This window comes from Euwallacea fornicatus, chromosome 2 (genome assembly GCF_040115645.1).
Source record: "Euwallacea fornicatus isolate EFF26 chromosome 2, ASM4011564v1, whole genome shotgun sequence".
Lineage (NCBI taxonomy): Eukaryota > Metazoa > Arthropoda > Insecta > Coleoptera > Curculionidae > Euwallacea > Euwallacea fornicatus.
Genome location: NC_089542.1, coordinates 7,311,469 through 7,330,655, shown reverse-complemented (window position 1 = coordinate 7,330,655; position 19,187 = coordinate 7,311,469). Strand labels below are relative to the sequence as shown.

The following is a 19,187-nucleotide window of genomic DNA, read 5'->3' as shown; positions in this document are numbered from 1 at the left end:
CACCACTGCGTTACTTTCCTCAAATTATTCAGCGCCACCAATTCTATCTACCCTTAGCAGTAAAAGACGCTCTGGATGGAACTGCCACATAGGTTACATCTTCTGTCTTCATGTTAAAACGTCTATCAGAAAAGGATCATTAGATGATAAGTAGTAGATACCGTTGTCTGTAAATCTGTTAAAAATCAATCCGGGCAGTGGTGGTAAATTAGGAATTAAACAAACAAAATTAGAACATTTTCTTTAATTTTTACACTTTGGTATCTAATAATCTTTTAGACAATTTTTACGCATTAGGAACTGTTTTAATAAAAATGAATGTCCAGCTTTCGTTATCAAATCAATTACAATCTTCAAATTTTTTAATAAAAATCTGATACAAATACAGATGTGGAAAAAAACAAATTTCACGGAAAAAATGTCTTCGAGTATTTAAATTTTAGGACAAATTATTAACTAGAATTTCACGTGAGGTTTAGAGAATCTCTTCAGACACCTAATTTATAAAATTATATTAAAAAGGGAAAAACTGTAATCGAAACTTTCAAGAGTTTTTGTAGAAAATTAGCAATACTATATTTTATCAATTAAAAACTTATGTAACTAATGACATAATATGTACGCTTACACAACATTTATATAAAAATATAACACTTCCCACAAGAAAAAATTCACTTTATATACAATGAGGCACCATATACATTCGGTAATTCGCTTTGAAAAATATACAATCCCTTAGACATTATCTATATAAAAAACATAAAAATCATATAATACAATAATAAGGCACTAATATGGCACAAAAATTCATTGGCAACAATTACATCTCAGTCTTCGCCATTTTTACACATTTATTTAATTGACTACCCTGTATGTGGTACATAACGGCAAGATAAGTAAATAAAAAGTTATAAACCACACAAACACGATTATATAATATCATACAATATTTTGATTATCATAATGCCCGGCCCTGTACGAAATATACAATATATACACAATACAAATTAGTTAACACAAGTTTTAATTAAGAAAAGGGGGCAAAGCCACGTAAGTCTGATTCCCATTCCCATCTGCCTTTAGGTCCTTTTCATATCCCTGCTCATACTTCGGAGACCCATTAGCGTACCTCTCAGGACTTTGACTCAGATTCGGATCCACGTACTCAATTTTAACACCAATGGACCCTTCCTCTGCCGCTGGTGAGTGAGTCTGTAGCATTGAGTACTCCCTTCCTAGGGGAGGACTCTGATTTGTCGGAGGAGTTGAATACTCATGAGTGCGCATAGTTCCTCCAAATAACTGGCTGTCATGCGAATTCAACATATACGAATAAGTGTTTTGATTCGTACCAAATGTTGTATAGGAAGTAGGAGAACCAAAGCTAGAATACGTTCCAGGAGTGGAGTTGAGTAAATTCAAATGCCCTCCAAGTTCATATGAGGATTGCCCGTATGTCCAAGAGTCTACAGGGGCTGCAGGTTGAGTTTGCGTGAAGGGAATTGTTTGGTTGTAGTTGCTGTTTATGGTTGAATTTGGAGTGGTTGAGCTGATATACCCAGTCTTCCTGGGGGGTTCCCTCTTGCGCCACTTAGCCCGGCGATTCTGGAACCAAACCTGCACCCGAGATTCGCTAAGATTGAGCTTTAATGCAAGTTCCTCCCTGGCGAAAACATCGGGATATGGGGCTCTTTCAAAAGCACGCTCTAGCTCTTCTAGTTGGAACGCAGTAAAGGTGGTTCTGTAATAGATTAGTTACGCTGCAGTGAGTCTATAAAATGCAAGAAATTGCCCCTGTGTTACGGTGACACATGGGGCGATTGTGCGTCGGCATCTGCCTTTATTCGAGGCCCCTCGACAACTGACGTTTTGTTTTTAAAGTGATTTTTAGGTGGTTTTTGATGAAAAACGAAGGGAATTTGTATGTGATGCGGGCTCTTCAGGGCTTATTCATCAAATTATCATTTTAATGGTCACTCACCTAGTTTTCTTTTTCTTAACTCCATTATTTTCATTCTTCTTCTTCTCGCTCTTTTTGCTAGTAGTGGACGAGGCGTTGGCGATTTCAGTTGAATTCAACAAAACCACGTCCTCCTTCTTATTCCTTTGTTGTGGTGGAACTCCATTAGTGCTGCCGATATTCTCCATGCTTCCTTGAAACGTCATGGAAAGGTCTTGATGGTGCATAGGGGAGGAGTTATCCATTTTATGAGGAGAAGCTTTGTCGTACTCCAGAGGGGAGCCCATGTTGCTGAACATTTCATGTTGATGTTGTTGAAGGCCTAACATCACCTGAAAATGAATGAAAATGAAGACTTTTTTGATGTTTTAACTGAAGAAGCATTTCTTGCTTTCGAAGATGAGCAGCAATGACGTCGCAATATAGGTATATCCATAGAGTGGTACAAATTAGTGTTCAAGAATGAAGGTTATACGAAATCGGATCACTTTTGTTGCATACTGTTGGAACACATCTTTGTATATAACGTTTTCATCACCAAATATCTAAATTTTAAAACAATGTTGCTCATAGATAGTTGAGTTAGTTTTCGATTGCTAAGATTCCAATGATGTGCTTAAAACCGATGCATACTCTCAAGAAGTTTATCTTAAAAATCCTGTGGAATTTCTACCGATATCTCTAAAACTAGTAGATTTTTTTAAGTATATGAAAATGCATTGGGGATTTGTTTTCTATTAGCAAGACAATTTAATCATTTGAAAATATATGAGAAGTTCTATTTGAAATAAAAACATTTTTTTGTGGATGTATATACTTCATTTAGTATATACATCCTTCTAACCAGGAGATTTAATTCTAAAACTTTGTCTCTGACCTTTAGAATTTCTACCGACAATCAAAAACTGGTCGATTCGGATATATATGAAAGTGTATTGTTGAATTAGTTCCGAGTAAGAATACAATTAAAAAATTCGATAATATGCGAGAGATTTATTCAACCATGAGAGAAATTTAACTCTAAAACTCTGTCTCTGATTTTATTTAGAATTTCTATTGAAAATTCGAAGGACGTATGGATATGCAGATGTACTGAGGATTTGCTCCTTATTATGTACCGAATCTAAAAAAAGTAGATTGGCATATAAGAAGTTTATTGAAGAATTTCCTCCTCAACTGAAGCATCTAAAAATTATACAATATATAGATTTCTATTTGAAGTAAATGAGAGCCAAACCTCCCTTCTTTACAAATTCTATAAATATTTTGAAACTTAGTAGATTTAGATATATGACATAATGTTTTGGGGAGTTATTCTTCCTTAACTATTCAATACAGAAATTCGATAATATACAGGGGGTCGAAAAAACGAAATTCATACATCAATTTAAGAGACATAATTTTGCCTATATTTTTCAAACCATAGATTCATATTTTGGTACACTTCAGAATTTGTTTTTTACACTTATAGGGGCATAAAAATTTTCAAATTTTTTCAAAAATCGAATAAAAACGGTTGACTTACCTGTATCGAATGTACCTCATTATTCTTATTGAGAAGCGTCGAACTCAAACTGGGCAACGGCTGATTGTTGTAGTCATTAAAACCCTGATCGTCAAAGCCACCTTCCATCTCAATTAAACGCAATTTTTTTAATCAGAGACAATTTACCCGAACTGTTACGCTCGCACTGACTTCTGACATTATCATTTTAGGCAATTTATATTTAACGAGCTCAATTGACCACCGCCCGCCCCTTACGCCGTCATTGGGAACGCTCCCCTGGGACTCGCAAGCTCATTGGCCAGGGGTGTCAGCGCACACCTTTAATCGACCAATAGGAAAACACTTTAAGGTGACGTCATGCGGGGTCATTTGGGAGATAGGACGCTGCGCTCATAGCGATAGGTCTCGATGGACTGAGGATTTGGGAGTTTGAAAGTGTAAAGGTCCTAATGGAATTATTAATGGGGTTCATTATCGGGTGATTTTTAGATATTTGTTGGTAATAAATGAATTAAAAAATTACGTCCAAATTCGGAAATTACGCGAATAAATCTCACCACAATGGCGTCAGGTTAAAAAGTGTCAGAAAAAGACCCAGTTCTAATATCGAATTAACATTTTGAAAACGTTAATAAAATATCAGCTAAACTGAAGATGGTACTAGGTGTCCCGTTAAGGATGCGAAGCGGCCTTATTTCCAAAATTATAAATGGTAACAAAAATTATTTGGGTAATTAGGCCGTATCCAGATGCTTTTCTTGAGATATGGACGAACATTAAAATTGAGGCTTAATGGAGCTCCTTGTATAAACGTTAAATATAGAATTAAGTAAGGTTTCCTGACGTTTCACTGACATAAAGACATCAATTCGACATTACAGTTGGGTCATTTAGTCATAATTCATTAGAGAGGAGACAAAACTAGATTTTAATCAGTTTAACAAATATGCAGGGAGTTGCAAATTAGTAGGCCAATCCGCAAACCATAGATTTCTTGAACGAAAATAAATAGACTTTTCTTATGCGACTTTTTTTTAATGTTTTATCCTTATTATACAGAGTGTTAGAGAGATTACATTTTTTTTAAATAACTTTAGTGTTTCTTTACATTTTTTAATGAAATTATTTATGTGATTCACAGTTCCATGGAGCACACTTTTCCTATAATTTAAGTAACAAAATTTGGAACTAGAATTATGTTTGTACAGAAGTTAATGATAAATACGTTTCTGATATACGCGAAAACTGGGTACTATGTATTGAGAGGCGATATGCTGAAATATTTTCTTAAGTGAGTGGTAAATTATAATTTTATAAGAATTAAAAAATTAAGATAAAAAATCATTTAGTTTAAAAATAAAACAAATTCACCATTGGCGTTTACAAAAAATAATCTTGAGGGGGAAATGTGTCCACGATATCCCATTTTCCCTACTCCGGTTTAAAATTTTTTAACACAAATTGTAGGAAAAGTATGCTTCAGCGAATTATACATCACGGCAACATTGCATTAAAACGTATCAAGACACTCTAAAGTTTTGTAAAAATATGATTTTTTTTAAGGAACTTCAATTCTCCGTATATTGAATACAAAGTATCAAAGAAAAAAGTCGCATAAAAATAATGTAATTGTTTTTGTTCAAGGAACCTAGGGTTCTCGGATTGACCAATTAATTTACAACACCCTGTGTAAAAATCATATTTTTGATAATTGGGTTAGCTGAGTACTGTTTGATCCTTAATGACACCACTATACAAAAAAATTCCCACAAGAAAAACAAAATTAAGGTGCCAAACCCACATATCAGCATCGCATTATCCACGTGACCACCATCAGTTTCATATTGATCACGGTGCATAGCCCGAAAAGAAAAGTGAGACCTGCCCCCATGATTTCGCCTTTATGTTATTATTATTTGATTCCTGTGTGATACTATTAGGGAGTGAAGGTGATAGGTTTAGGAGGGTGGTTATGAGAATTTTCTCAAGGAACACGCGTATTTTCAGTTTTTGCTTCTTTACAATTAACTTACCACCTCTGACCATTAATTCCCCACTGGCACTAATCCACCACAGATCACCAACTAAACGAAGAATTAAAAGAAAATTAAGAGATCCAGCATTGTTCAATTAAACCATGGTGGAGTTAACCAGTGAGCGCACGCATTTGGCTCAATAGTCTATAAGTGAATTTATCAATTTACCCAATTTTTCCCTATTAGCGACAATGACTATTAGTGCAGCTATTAGTATATTAGTTTAACTGGCCAGATTCTTTAATGCAATTCAGCTCAATATGGACCAATTGTTGCTATTAAAACATTTTACACAGTTAACGCTCCCAGTCAAATTTCGGCTTTTGGCGGCGAGGGTGGCTTAGTGACACGTCCCCTTAGAGTGCAACACCCTGTATATACGGCAAACGGTAGTACCCGACAAATAATGCAGCAAATAACGTGTACACGTGATCGCCGTCCTAGATTCGAGCTAGAGTGATGACGTAATGGCCGGCAAGTGACCGATTTCTGTAAAAGATTTTCAAAGTGCATTGATGTGGTTAGGATGTCGTACAGAACTGCCCATCATGGAATAAGGCGGGATGGAGCCCCTGATGATGTGAAACAGCCGACTATGTAAGCGTTTAAGGGGGGAAATGCATATAGAACACACTTTTTGAGCATTTTTTTCTTTTAAGATGATAGGAAAATATATCTAGAATATTCTAGGAAAACTGTGAAACTGATTGGCGGTTTCCTTCTGTATTATTTTTTGTTAAAATTTCGTTGGCGTCAAATTGGCTGAAGCGTGCAGGTAAGAGACACGCTCGGATCAGAAGATATCGACCACCCATTTCCTTTTCAGCAAGATGTGTAAATTAACATAGTTCTGATATACAGGGTGTCCCATAAGTTTTTTATTATATTTCAGGAGGCGATACTAGATTGAGAAATAATACTTTTCCCCATATAAATTACAATCCAATAATGCTTTATTAGTAATATATAAGCTGTCAAATTTTTATTGATATCTTCAAATCCGCATGAGATGTTTAAATGACATTTGGCATATTTTGAAAGTTGATGCAGATACATTTGTTTATACAAAACAATTATTTTTAATTTCACCAATAGTGTGTGGACGGTCACATCTCAACGCATGTTTAAAAGAAAAAAATGGTGCGTCACTGCTTTTCTCAAAACAAAAGTTATTTTTGGAAATTATATATCATTTAGAAGAAAAATGCTCACTTAATTCTTTTTTATCCGACGCATTGTTCGTTAATGCAAAAAAAGGTGAAGAGGAGTTGCTAGCAAGGGTGATGATCGCCTGCACACAAATCTAAAATACACTTGGAATATTTTGACGTGTTAAGGCATCAATGAACAGGCGTGCTCAATTGTATCTTAACCAAAATGGCCTCCAATTTGAACAATTCTGTAATTCTATAACAAATAAATAATTCTTAGAACACATTTAATATTATTAAAACCGTTTAGAGAATATCGTGCATGCAGATTGATTTTTATTTTTTACTAGTTAACGATGAGTCACATGAAAAATGGTCAGCATTTTTTAGCATTTTGCTTCTAAATGAAATGGAATTTCAAAAAATAATTTCTATTTTAAGAAAAAGTAGTGGTATACCATTTTTTCCTTTAAAAATAAGCTCAAATTTGTTCATTTGCACACTACTGGTGAAATTAAAAATAACTTTTTTCGTAAACAATTGCGTCTATATCCATGTAATGATATTACCTGTCAAAATGGGACAAATTTCTTTTACATATACCATGCGGTTTTGAAGCTATCAATAAAAATGTTATTTTTTAATCAAACTTAAACACTTTATATCTTCCTAATAAAGCATTATTAGAATATGGTTTATATACGAAATCACATCATTTTTTAATGTACTGTCACCTCCTGAAATATAATAAAACATTTATGGGAAACCCTGTATGAGGACTTATTGAGGGAAGATCTGGTTGAAAGGTGTTAAGGAGTCCATTTGCCTAACTCCAATGCAAATTTGAATGTTTACATTTGGGGTTTCTCTTTTTAAAACTTTAAACGATTTTTTTTCGAAATGAAAAATTTCGTATCCGGTACACGATAACTCGAAAAGAACTCGACCGATTTCGCTCAAATTTTGAGAGAATGTTCCTTAACTTATTGGCTTTTGTATGAAACTCTCGAATATTTCTTGTTTAACGTTGTAAAAAATTATAAACAATAATTTCTAATTAAAAAATGACTTTTTTAAAGTTTCTTTGCATTTTTGGAACTTTCATAATTTTTCAAGTGCATGCAATTCATGTTTCTATAAATTAACGAATTTCTTTGGTACTTCTGTTATAGATGATTTTAACAATCTCTATAGTGAATCCCAGATTTTTTATTCATTGTTTTTGTTTTTTTTTGTATATTTTAAGTCATCATTGTTTCACGATTTTTAATTTAATGGAAAATGTATTTTGTAGTTATTATAGCCAACAATAACTGTATAAAATTTCAAATCGGCCGACGCAGTGAATTCCGAGAAAATAATTCTTAAAAAGAAGCGTTTTATGTGTATTTCCGCCCTTAACTAGGTGCAGAGATTGGGGCTAAGGAAACAAGGAAATATAAATTCTAGGGAGGCACGCCTAGCTGCTTACCTCCTCATCTTCATGCACTTTAATAAATAGTGACTCACAATTTACAGGGTGCAGTCGATATAAAGAGAAATAAATTTACCTCATGGGCACAATATTTATACATTTTTATTGAAAAAGCGACATAACAAAACCGAATTATTATAACTATTTTATAAGCCTACAGGTTAACATTTTGTCTCAGATTTGCTATATTTAAGCGAACATTTTTTTGTAAAAATATGTCTGATTTTAATGCACAGCATAATTGATAATAACGCAAAATTACAAAATTAACAAGGGTATCAAACACCTCTAAATTAATTTGGTATTGCTAATACTTCATCACTCCTCCTTTGTTATCAATGACTGCCTATAGGTATTGATTCTACGAGGACAGTACCGGAAGTATCCGACCTGATTTATACATGGCGATGTTTTTGTTAACAATTTGCTTATATTACAAAGACCCAACCTTAAACAGCTTATGCCTGAAATTTGATAGTGCTATTTGTTGATTTGTTGAAGTTTGTTGAGGGTTGTGAAGGTTGATTTGTGTTTTTTGAGATCAAGGCACAGTTAGACGCAAAACCTCCTCGATCACAGATTTTTCGCTCCAGGACCAGTAAAGGAGTACGTGCTCCTCTCATAATTCCACTCCAAAACATAACATTTTCACCGTTAAAAGTTACACGGAGCTGACTTATTTCTAGACAGGAGTGTCTTTATGAAGCCCTTGAGACCAGCGTTTTTCGTGTATCAGAAACCCGACCAATTTTAGTGTCATTAAATCTTTTTTTAAGAATACGAGGGGTGTACGTATTGTAAATTTTCAATATACCAAACTTTTCGGCATGTATGTATGTACAATATAGGCAAATCAAATATTAAAAAAGGAGGATACCTCATTAGAATTCCTATTCTTAGGTGGTGATTAAATACGATTTTCTGTAAGTACTTTCGAGCCACCCTGTATAATTCGATGTATTAGTAACTTTCTTGAGAGGTTCAGCATGAGATACATTTTGGCGGAGCTAGTCATATACGTACATACAATTTTAAATGTGTTTAAAAAATCGTCATTTAAAATGTATATATTGTTTGCATGCAATTTTCGTGTATACAGGATGAACCGGAAACGAAAAACAAAGGTGTTGTCATTTAAGAAAAAGGATCGAATTGTCACAAATGATTCTTCCTATATATAAGAAAATTAGTTATGTAAACACTCGACGTTTTTAGAAAAAGCCACTAAATAGATTTATTCCAACCCTTTCGACTTATCTACAGTGTGACCCACATAAGAGCGGGACACCCCTGTAAAATTTTTATTTGCGGTCCGATTTTGATTATTTTTTTTATATGTTGTAAAGCATCAAAAATTCTAGTTTGTGAGAAGTTCTTGTTGTGCTCACTTAAAATCCAAGACCCACTTTGCTTCTTTTTCATGCCGAAAATTCAAGAAAAGACATTAGGGATTTTTTTATTTTAAATTTAACTATAATAATATCTTAAAACAAACTAACTAACAAAAAGATATTTACTTGATTTTAAAAAGCATTTGCTTTGATTAAGCCACCGTTCAACTGGATACAGTTCTCGTATCTTCTTCTAGTATTCCGCATTACTTTCCTAAGAGGTAGGGGAGGTATCTCTTCACAGGCGCGTCTCACCCTCATGCACAGTTCTTTATTTCTGGGGCGGTTTTTATATACTTTTTGCCCAAGAGTACCCCATAAAAAAATCTAATGGGGTCAGATCGGGCGATCTGGGTGGCCATTGTATTAATGGACTATTCCGTCCGATCCATTGGTTCGGAAAGTTTGTATTTAATCATTCCCTAACAATTCTCGCGTTATGAATAGGACTTCCATCGAGTTGTAAATACATGTTATGTGCGTATAATAGTGGAAGATCATCAATCGCATCGGTTAATTCATTTTTTAATAGTTCTAAAAAACTTGCAGAATTCATATTGCCTTCAAGAAAAAATGGACCGATAATTTTGTCGTGGATTATTCCGCACTAAACATTTACTTTTTGGGAATATTGACTTTTACAATTAATAATCCAGCGTGGATTTTCGCGAGACCAAAATCTACAATTCTGTGAGGAAACTATCCCGTTAGTAGCAAATGTAGCTTCGTCACTAAAGAGAATACGTTTTAGGAAATTGGTATCTTGATACTCCCCTTGCGTCCACAAACAAAATTTCAACCTTCTGTTCTGGTTTCCTCCTAAAGTATACAGAAATTTTGGTTTATATGGCTTAATTTTATTCTTTTTAAGGCATCTTCGAATATTTTCCCTGGGTACATTTAAATCCAAACTTGCTGTTCTTAATGTAGCATATGAGTTGTCAGTAAAATAATTTAAAATTGCCATTTCTGTATCATTTTGATTTCTATTTCCCGGACGTTTGGTTTTTAGTAAATATCTGTGAACGGCTCCAGTTTTATTAAATGTACGATTTATTCGATTCACTGTACTTTTAGTAATAGGACGTCGATTAGGATATTTTATGTTGAATATTCTAGTTACTTCCCGCACAAATCGGTCATTATCACCAGAAAGACGCACTATTTCAATTTTTTCCCTTAAAGTTAATTGATTATTCATATTTGAACTATTTCTTCAATCAAAAAGAGGAGAGATTTCTCAACCAACTTGACCAAAAATCTTTATTAATAAAGATGTGGACGATTCAGTAAATTTAAAATTTGATTGTTCAATAACTTTTTTTATGAATCAATATTTTTCTACGAAATTTGAGATACAACCATTTTGAAATATTCTAAAGATATTATTATAGTTAAATTTAAAATAAAAAAATCCCTAATGTCTTTTCTTGAATTTTCGGCATGAAAAAGAAGCAAAGTGGGTCTTGGATTTTAAGTGAGCACAACAAGAACTTCTCACAAACTAGAATTTTTGATGCTTTACAACATATAAAAAAAATAATCAAAATCGGACCGCAAATAAAAATTTTACAGGGGTGTCCCGCTCTTATGTGGGTCACACTGTATATAATATTAATAACATTCGTCGATGTCTATATTTAAAGGTAATTGACTTCGTATTTTAGAACCCTTATGCCCTGGAAGCTACATCTGAACTATAATTTAATTTTAAAGAAAAACATACAAAATTTACGTGTATAATGAATCTAGTCCTCTACACTTAAATATTCAGTAAGTTGCTTAGTGCGCAGTACTATCGAATCCCTATGAGTTGGAATGTATTCTGGGTTGTTTATATCTAAAGGTAATTGGCTGTTTACAGGGTGTTGAAAGTAATGTTGAAATATGATTGAAGGTGATTCTAGAGATCAAAAAAATATCCTAAAAATTGCTTCTTAATGAAACTACTACTAAAGAAAGAACTATGAAGATGGTTTTTTCGTTATATTTTCTCAATGGTTTGCGCTGAAATTTGATATACTTTAATACGTTGAAATGGGAAAACCTATTTTGTGTTGATAATTGCAAATTTCAGTCAGGGGCGTCACATATAGAGGGTCTCTTACATAAATGTTGCTCTTACTTTTCGGTTTGTGACATTTCTTATGTGTGTGACAAGTTTTCCGTTAATATTTTGGCTTAAATAATAGGAATCTTTTTATTGGTCCGTTTGTTTTTCTTAATCGTTTAAATAGACAACAGTATATAAACTTTTTAGAAAATAATTTAATGGACTTAACTAAGAAAGTACCATATCATTTGAGATATAGCATGTTTTTAATGCTAGATAGGGATCCGCTTCATTTCTTTCGCAATTTAAGAGCATATTTGAGTAGGAAGTGGTGAACTAGTGCATTGTCGACTACGTTCCCCAGATTTAAATTTTCTGGATTACTTTGTTTGAGGATAATTGAAGGAATTGGTCTATGCTGTCCTGAATGGTACTATAGAGGAATTGCAGCAGCGTGTATTTACTGCTTGTAATTATGTCAGAAACAAGTTTGGTGCGTTCAGCAAGGTAAGACTTTTCATCAAGAAAAAAATTTGAAGATTAATTAAGATGAGCGGAGGCTATTTTCAACATCTGTTGTGAAGAAATGATAAATCCTTAATACCATTAGTCTTGTGGTTGCTGGGTAATAAAAAAAATATTTCTATAACAATGATGCCTACAATGTTTATTAAAATACATTTCACTGTAAATGAAATCGTACATTGGTTTATAAAAATTTATTTCTCTGGAAAAAATTCTATCCTAATTAGATGGACCAAGAGATATTTTTTATATAAAAATATTTGCGGTTCAGTAATTTGATTTGAAAAATGTTAAAATATCACAAGCAAAAATGTTAGGGCAACTTTTACGTAGGGCACCCCCGTATGTGACGCCTCTGAGTAAAATCTGCAATTATTAACACAAAAAACTGTTCCCATTCGAACTTATTAAACTGTATCAAATTTCGTAATTTTAGGGTAACCGTTTCGAAAATATGGCGAAAAACCCGTATTCAAAGTTCCCCCTCCAAGGGGTTCTAGCCCCTTTAAAAAGCTATTTTTGGGGAATGTTTATTATTTAGAATTTGTTTAATATTTTAATATCTAGAATTACGGCCCAAAATACTTTGAAATTATTTCTGGACACCTTGTGTGTAGGTAAAGAACCACTCTACAAAGTGTCCCAAAAATATATAAACAAACTTTATTGGGTGATGGAAGAGATCAATACGAACTTTTTTTAAAATAGGCATATGCCGGCAAATAAGTTGTTTAAGCAGAAAAGAAGCAATATGGTTTTGGTCATTATAATAACTTTTTGTTAGCGTTAGATGTTGTTTTATTCCTGAATAAATGCTGGCTTATAGTAATTGTTTAAAATGTAGACTATTTACTTCAATACAAAGATTGCTCGTCGGTTCATTAACACGCGGACTCTAGAGAATATTCCGGGAATAGCTCCTATATACGTGCAGCTGGTCGTTATTTTTGCTAAGATGTCTTTCTTTTACGAATAAGCGGTTTCTAGACCAAAGATTCAATATAAACCCGAAGAAAACAAATCAAGGGTGTTGAGATCAGGAGAATGCGCGGGACAGGCTACAAGACCTCCTACTTCAATTCATCGGTGCAAATCGGTAATTTATTTAAATGAGAAATTAACATTAAATACAAATGGTGATTAAAAATCAATCAAATAAATGTTGCTGTGCGAACTAAATAATCGTAATGTACATCGACATAATACCAACTACAGTTTTAAAATTGGTATCTTTGGAATGTCTAATTGTGATGAAGAAAAGTTTGTGTTCTTAACGAAAATCATAGTTGAATCTAACAATGTTCAATAAAAAAAGAGTTGTGACCAACTAACTCAAGAATTAATATAGTTATTTGATATGATTTAAAATACTTTATTTGCTCTACCGCCCTAACAGTGCTTTTGCGGGCAGATATTTATTAAACAAACAACTTTACATTAATATCCCCCACCACTACTTAAAGTTTGTTAGTATATTTTGAGGATACTCTTTATATCTAGGTTTCGGACACAAGCGGTAAAAATATTTTCCTACCGAGTCTAACGGAAAAGCCAATTTTCAATTCCAATTGAGGCTCATCCTTTTGCCCCTCGGCACAAAACCCGACAATTATCATCATTTTCATTGAAGTACCTATCCTGCATCCAACAAAGGAAAAATAAAATTCAGAAAACACATTTCGGTCGATCTAACTTGTTGCTGTCGTGAAGCTGATGCTCATCGGCAATTGTACCCAATTAAAGAACCATCTCGTTTAATTGAGCTTAACTCGCTCAATTGGTGATGGCGTAGGGGTCATATGCCGGCACGGTGGAGGTCTATATGCGGGACATGCAACACACAGGAAAATTACGTTATTTTACAAGGCGAATACATACATCCTACACGAGGTGTCGTGTTAAAAAAAATCACGAAATTTCTTTAATAATAATTAGTTCGGGTTACTCAGGTTAACTAAAAGAGAGGCGACCTGGCTTAGAGCCCTTTGACTTTCGCTCTTTCTTGGCGAGACACATCAGACGCATCAGGCAGATTAAAACAATCTATTTGAACTCAGATCATCCTGTATAAAATTCCTTTAAACCCACTCTTCTAAGCTGTGACGTACAGGTTTAATAAATCCTCCAAACGTTTTACTAACAGGAAGCTGTGGACTATATCACAAAAAACTATAATACTCTTCTCAAAGCCAAAAAGGTCTCGTGGGAATCCCGCATATAGTCCACTCAAAGTACCACAATACCACATATAAATTTCCACTTTGACTGAAGAAGGTAACTTTGAAATCGGTGCTCGCGCGTGCTGCGCCCTCATGAATCGCCCCTTTAAATAGGGAGGCCGCAGGGCATATGGGATTCATGGTGGTACGAGGAGATATATCTCGGCCCTTGATCTGCGTTTATTTAAAACGGCAATTATGTCGGTCAACTCAATATGCTGTATTGTTTGAGCGGATAATTTTATGGTAATGTGGTAGTTATAGGTACAGAGGGACAAATTCTTTTACATATGGACATGCACTTGGAGCTGGAATGATGGTGGTATGCATTAGGCCGTTGGTATTACAAAGAGAAATGGGTCGGTTTGAGGAAAAATATCATCAGAAATAAATAGAGAAAAATAAAGCATGTTTAAAGGTTATCTGTCTATAGGTAAATAATGCATTGAACTGAGCAGATAGGTGTACAAGGTGTCTAGAGATTTCTGCCACGGTTTAAGAACCGATTGGCGGAGCAATTTGAAGTTGAAAACGTTTAGGGAACCTGGGACCAAAACTGAATTGTATTTGAGCTACAAGCATTTTATATTTTCATTTCAGTTAGTTTTTAGTTATTTCTAAGGTATAAAAAAAGGCAGCAATTTGGAATATACAGAAAAATTAGAATTGGTGTGGGTTGAGGTTGGAAAAAAGCTGATTTTTGTGTTTGTTATTAAAAAGCACTTATCACAGCTTATTAATAACATTAGTTTATTAATAAATCATAGTTGATCAATAAATAAACATAATTTATTATTGTTAAATTAAGAACCAACTAAAAATATATACATCTGGATACAAGTTTGAACGCCCCCTAAAATGAGTGATGTGGTTCTTTTAACAGTCTCAGCATGAGTACGAATATTTTCTGCTGCAATCATAACGCTAGCAATGAGAAATTCGCTTTTTCCAAAATTTACACATAAATCACAATTTTCAACCATCGCCAGCCAAATAGTCGAGGGGATTTAACTGTGGTGACCCCGCTGGCTGAGCAATTGCATCGGTTGTGATCATATTTTATAAAATAATTAAAAAAAAAACTGAAATGCCTATAATTCAGTTACAAGTGAATCTAGATTATGTGTTTACTAGATGTACTTGATGTTTTTGTACTAGGTGATACTAGTATTATATGTTTTTAACTTAAAGTTATTTCGGCAACACACCCTTAAGTTAGCATAAACATAAGTCGCGGGACACCTTATAAAAGTAACAACAAAACATAAAATACTTACTAATATAAAAATTCACTTTAATAAGCTCTTAATAGTTTTTTTTGTACTGTATACGGATTATTATCTACGTATTCAAAACTTTAGATATTTTGGCAATATTTGTTCGCCAATTGATTCAATAATGGAATCTATCACCACAACTATAAAATGTAGTTTTAGTTTAGTCATATTTGGAGTTTCAATTCCAATCCCATATTTGATTTTTCCTTTTATTCATTGGCTTATATCTTCTAATTAAAAAAAAAAATGAAATAATTTACTCAAAAAACTTCATGCAGTCACAAAACTAATTAGGTACGTTGATAAAAAATGTGGAAATTCAACTTGAATGATTTATGCAATTGCAATATGCCATAACTTTCTATGTTCTGTTTAGAAATTCTATCATCGTGCAAATACCTAAACTGATATAAAACATACATATGTATTAAAATTGAAATAGGGTAACATTTTTTTCAGAAAATTCAATCCGGTATGGTGATATAGTCTGGGATATATCGTAAAGGTTTAATCTTCGAAGATTTGAAAATATGACAAATTAATTACTCGGTAGCGTATTTTAGCCACTATGTCTATATTTAATTATCATGGTTGAACCCTCATGAATAAAGGTAGATACTAGACATGAGCAACAAGATATTTTTAAACCTCTGCGGTCTCATATAAAAATTATTCACTTATATCTATCTGGAGTTTTCAATTTCTTGAACACAAAAATTCGGTAAAAAAGTTATCGATAAGTGCCCGCCAATTTTTCAAATGTATATCAAGGAGGGTAAATCATCAGGAAATTTTCAATGATATCCAAGGTGTCCATCGATATCTCATTAATTTCTATGGAAATCTCCAAATTCGTAAAAAATCATACCATATCTCTACAATTTTCAAAATTTTGAACATCAAAAAATCTTTCAAAAAGAAAAATAACATTTGGGGATTTGCATTTTTCGAAATACCTAAAAAGTCCTAAAACGGACAAAAAACAGACTATTTTTGATAAGTTGGATAAATCTCTAGAAGATCCTGAAAGATGCCTTATGTCTTGTTCCACTCAATCCAAACTACCCTTTGTATATTTCCTAGCAGTCCTCTGGTTTGTTCCGGTTCTTCATAAACTTTGACTACTTCTCTATATGACGTTCCGTTGAAGTGTTCTGATCCGATTACTGCTCTATGAAGCAGATTAAATCTTTGTTTGGAAACCACTGGACATTTACAAGGAAAGCGATTCACAGTCTGCCCCTCCTCACACACAACGGGAATACTGATTTTTCAAATATGCTCATTTTGTACAAGCTGACTAAGAACAGACCATATCCTGTGAAAACTGCCGTGGTATCATCACTCATTATCTGCTTAACAGCAGAAGTAATAGTGCTCTCGCAGGGACCTCGTCCGATGTGTCATACCCTGTAGATTATTCCTGCCTGCGTTCCTAGGATATCAGCTCGCGCCATCTCTAACGCTCTGCTTTCGTTAGTGGAACTTTCAGCTCACGCCATCTCTGGAGGTCTAGTTTCGACAAACAGTGGGACGTCTCTTAATACTCATTCAAGTCCCATAAACGATTAATTCGTTGCCTCCTTGGCGGAGATATAGGGAATCTTCTTTTCCTGGAGGACTGAATAACATGGAGATTTATACTCATGTCTCGTGTAAGAATCTTCTGGTAAGAATAACTAGCAGTCAAAACAAGTGCGATTTTGCCTCAGATGGTTCGAATTACGACAGACTGATCTTTCTAGGTTCTTGGTTTCCATATATGAGATTCTCACATGATACGTGAGAATAAGGGCGTTAAAACCATATTAACGTGACTCAATTACCTACACATGAAGTATTTAGACCATGAGATGTTCCAGATCATTTTAGAATTAAAATGAATCAATACAAGGGTGCTAATCGCTGTTTAGCTACCTAACTTATTTTAATTTAATAGTTTTGTCTGCGTCTTTAAATATGAGGAGAAATGAAGTCAAACCAAATTTCAATTTTGATTTGAAGAAATATTATAGATTAGCACTATAATCTTTCTTTAGGTTTTTTGAACCATCTCATAGCTCTGTATGCGATTGTTGGTCTAATGAATTTCATCTAAATCCAGAATGTTTGCTGGGATACCCCAGGGTTTCATGTACCTGGTTTTGCACATTCTCAATGAAAGGAATATTTTCTGCTCCATGTAGGGCATGTAGATGTTCCATGTTAGTGATTTACTTAGGTGTGTCCCAGATATTTCCTTTCTGTTGAGTACAGAATTGTTACTTCAAATGGGAATGGTAATTCTTGTAGGAGTCCAATTTTTCCTTTTTGGTAAATGCCATAGTAATGTTTTCCAAGAATCACTTGTTAGGTTTTCTTTTGTATCAACTGCACATTATGTTGAATATTTCTTCTATATCGTATTGGTTGGTTGTTTCTTTATAGGACTATTTCTATGAAGGTATGTACTTCCATTTCCTACAGGCCCAAAATAAATCACAAGTCAGCCAAAAGCAGTGATTTTAAAGTGGAGAGAGAACAACCTAGCTGACAACCTTTCATTATTCTAAATCTGACAGTTTCTCCATGTTAAATAGTTACAATCATTGTGAATCCAGTCTAAAATTCATTACAAAAGAAAATTAACTTCTCGAGAATGTAAGACAGTTTAAAAATTTACAAATTTATTGTAAATATCCTTGAAATCCAAGAAAGGGAGAAGTCTAGGGAATTTTGGTTAGTTTTTATTTTCAAAGTAGAAGGATCCAAATTGTTAAAAAGTATGTATGTATATACTATGTACATATAATAGGAAAGACCTAAAAATATTCAATGAAATTGGTGTGATTTTCTATTTTTTAAAGAGGAATAAATTACCTCAAAAGCTTTTTGCCACTCTACACTATTTGCTCCTTGACATAAATATGACATGAGAGACAGAGATAAATTAAGTAGGTATTAAATACTTTCATTTCTGTCCAAGAGCCCAGGTATATGTTATTAAAGAAAAAGGAAAGTTTAGTAAAACTTGAGATTAAAATCTTAAACCTCAGTAAGGTGAGACTGTGGAGCACCAATAATTTATACACAACAATGGCCACTCAGTAAATATTTAGTATCTAATGACACTATTTAGGGAAATAATTATCCATTTTAAAAGGAGCTAAGAACGGCTAAGGGTAGTTCGACAAAATGATATCTCAATATTATACAAAATATTAGTACAGGTAGCAACTAAGTTTCCTTAGTAAAGAACCAGTGATTTAGGTATAATTTTTAAACACCTACTCAGTATGACAGGTCTGTTCTAGCACCAGTACTATTATATTATTTTAGATTTTCAGCGTGTGTCAGTCTTTATTTAACAATTTTAAATAGCTAATTATTTAAGACACACTTATAATCGTCTATCTGGTAAAACCATAAAAGTAAACAAACAATAAGCTATAACCTTACTGTTTTGAATTGACTTGCCTGGTGTTCGGTTTATTTTTTTAATGTTCAGACTATCAATCTATTTCGTTCATTCTTCTCAGCAGACATAGACACAAGTGAATCGAATATATAATCTAACAAAATATATATATAACGTTGCAAAAATCACTGTGTTCG

At 33.6% G+C, this 19,187-nt stretch overlaps 1 protein-coding gene across 3 annotated transcripts; it reads right to left on the bottom strand.

Annotated features, from left to right (window-relative positions):
- Positions 1-229: 229 nt before the first annotated feature.
- Positions 230-5,616, bottom strand: repo (reversed polarity). 3 transcript variants are annotated; one of them, XM_066301752.1, is made up of 4 exons: positions 5,501-5,561; positions 3,486-3,785; positions 1,982-2,292; positions 230-1,741 (listed from the first exon to the last, which is right to left on the bottom strand). In XM_066301752.1, exons 2-4 carry the CDS (start codon positions 3,591-3,593, stop codon positions 1,024-1,026), a joined length of 1,137 nt encoding a protein of 378 aa, XP_066157849.1. In that variant the 5' UTR covers positions 3,594-3,785; positions 5,501-5,561; the 3' UTR covers positions 230-1,023. The 3 variants fall into 3 exon arrangements, with proteins under 3 accessions (XP_066157849.1, XP_066157850.1, XP_066157848.1); XM_066301753.1 differs by lacking the exon at positions 3,486-3,785 and having other exon boundaries at positions 5,501-5,616; XM_066301751.1 differs by lacking the exon at positions 5,501-5,561 and having other exon boundaries at positions 3,486-4,487.
- Positions 5,617-19,187: the final 13,571 nt, after the last annotated feature.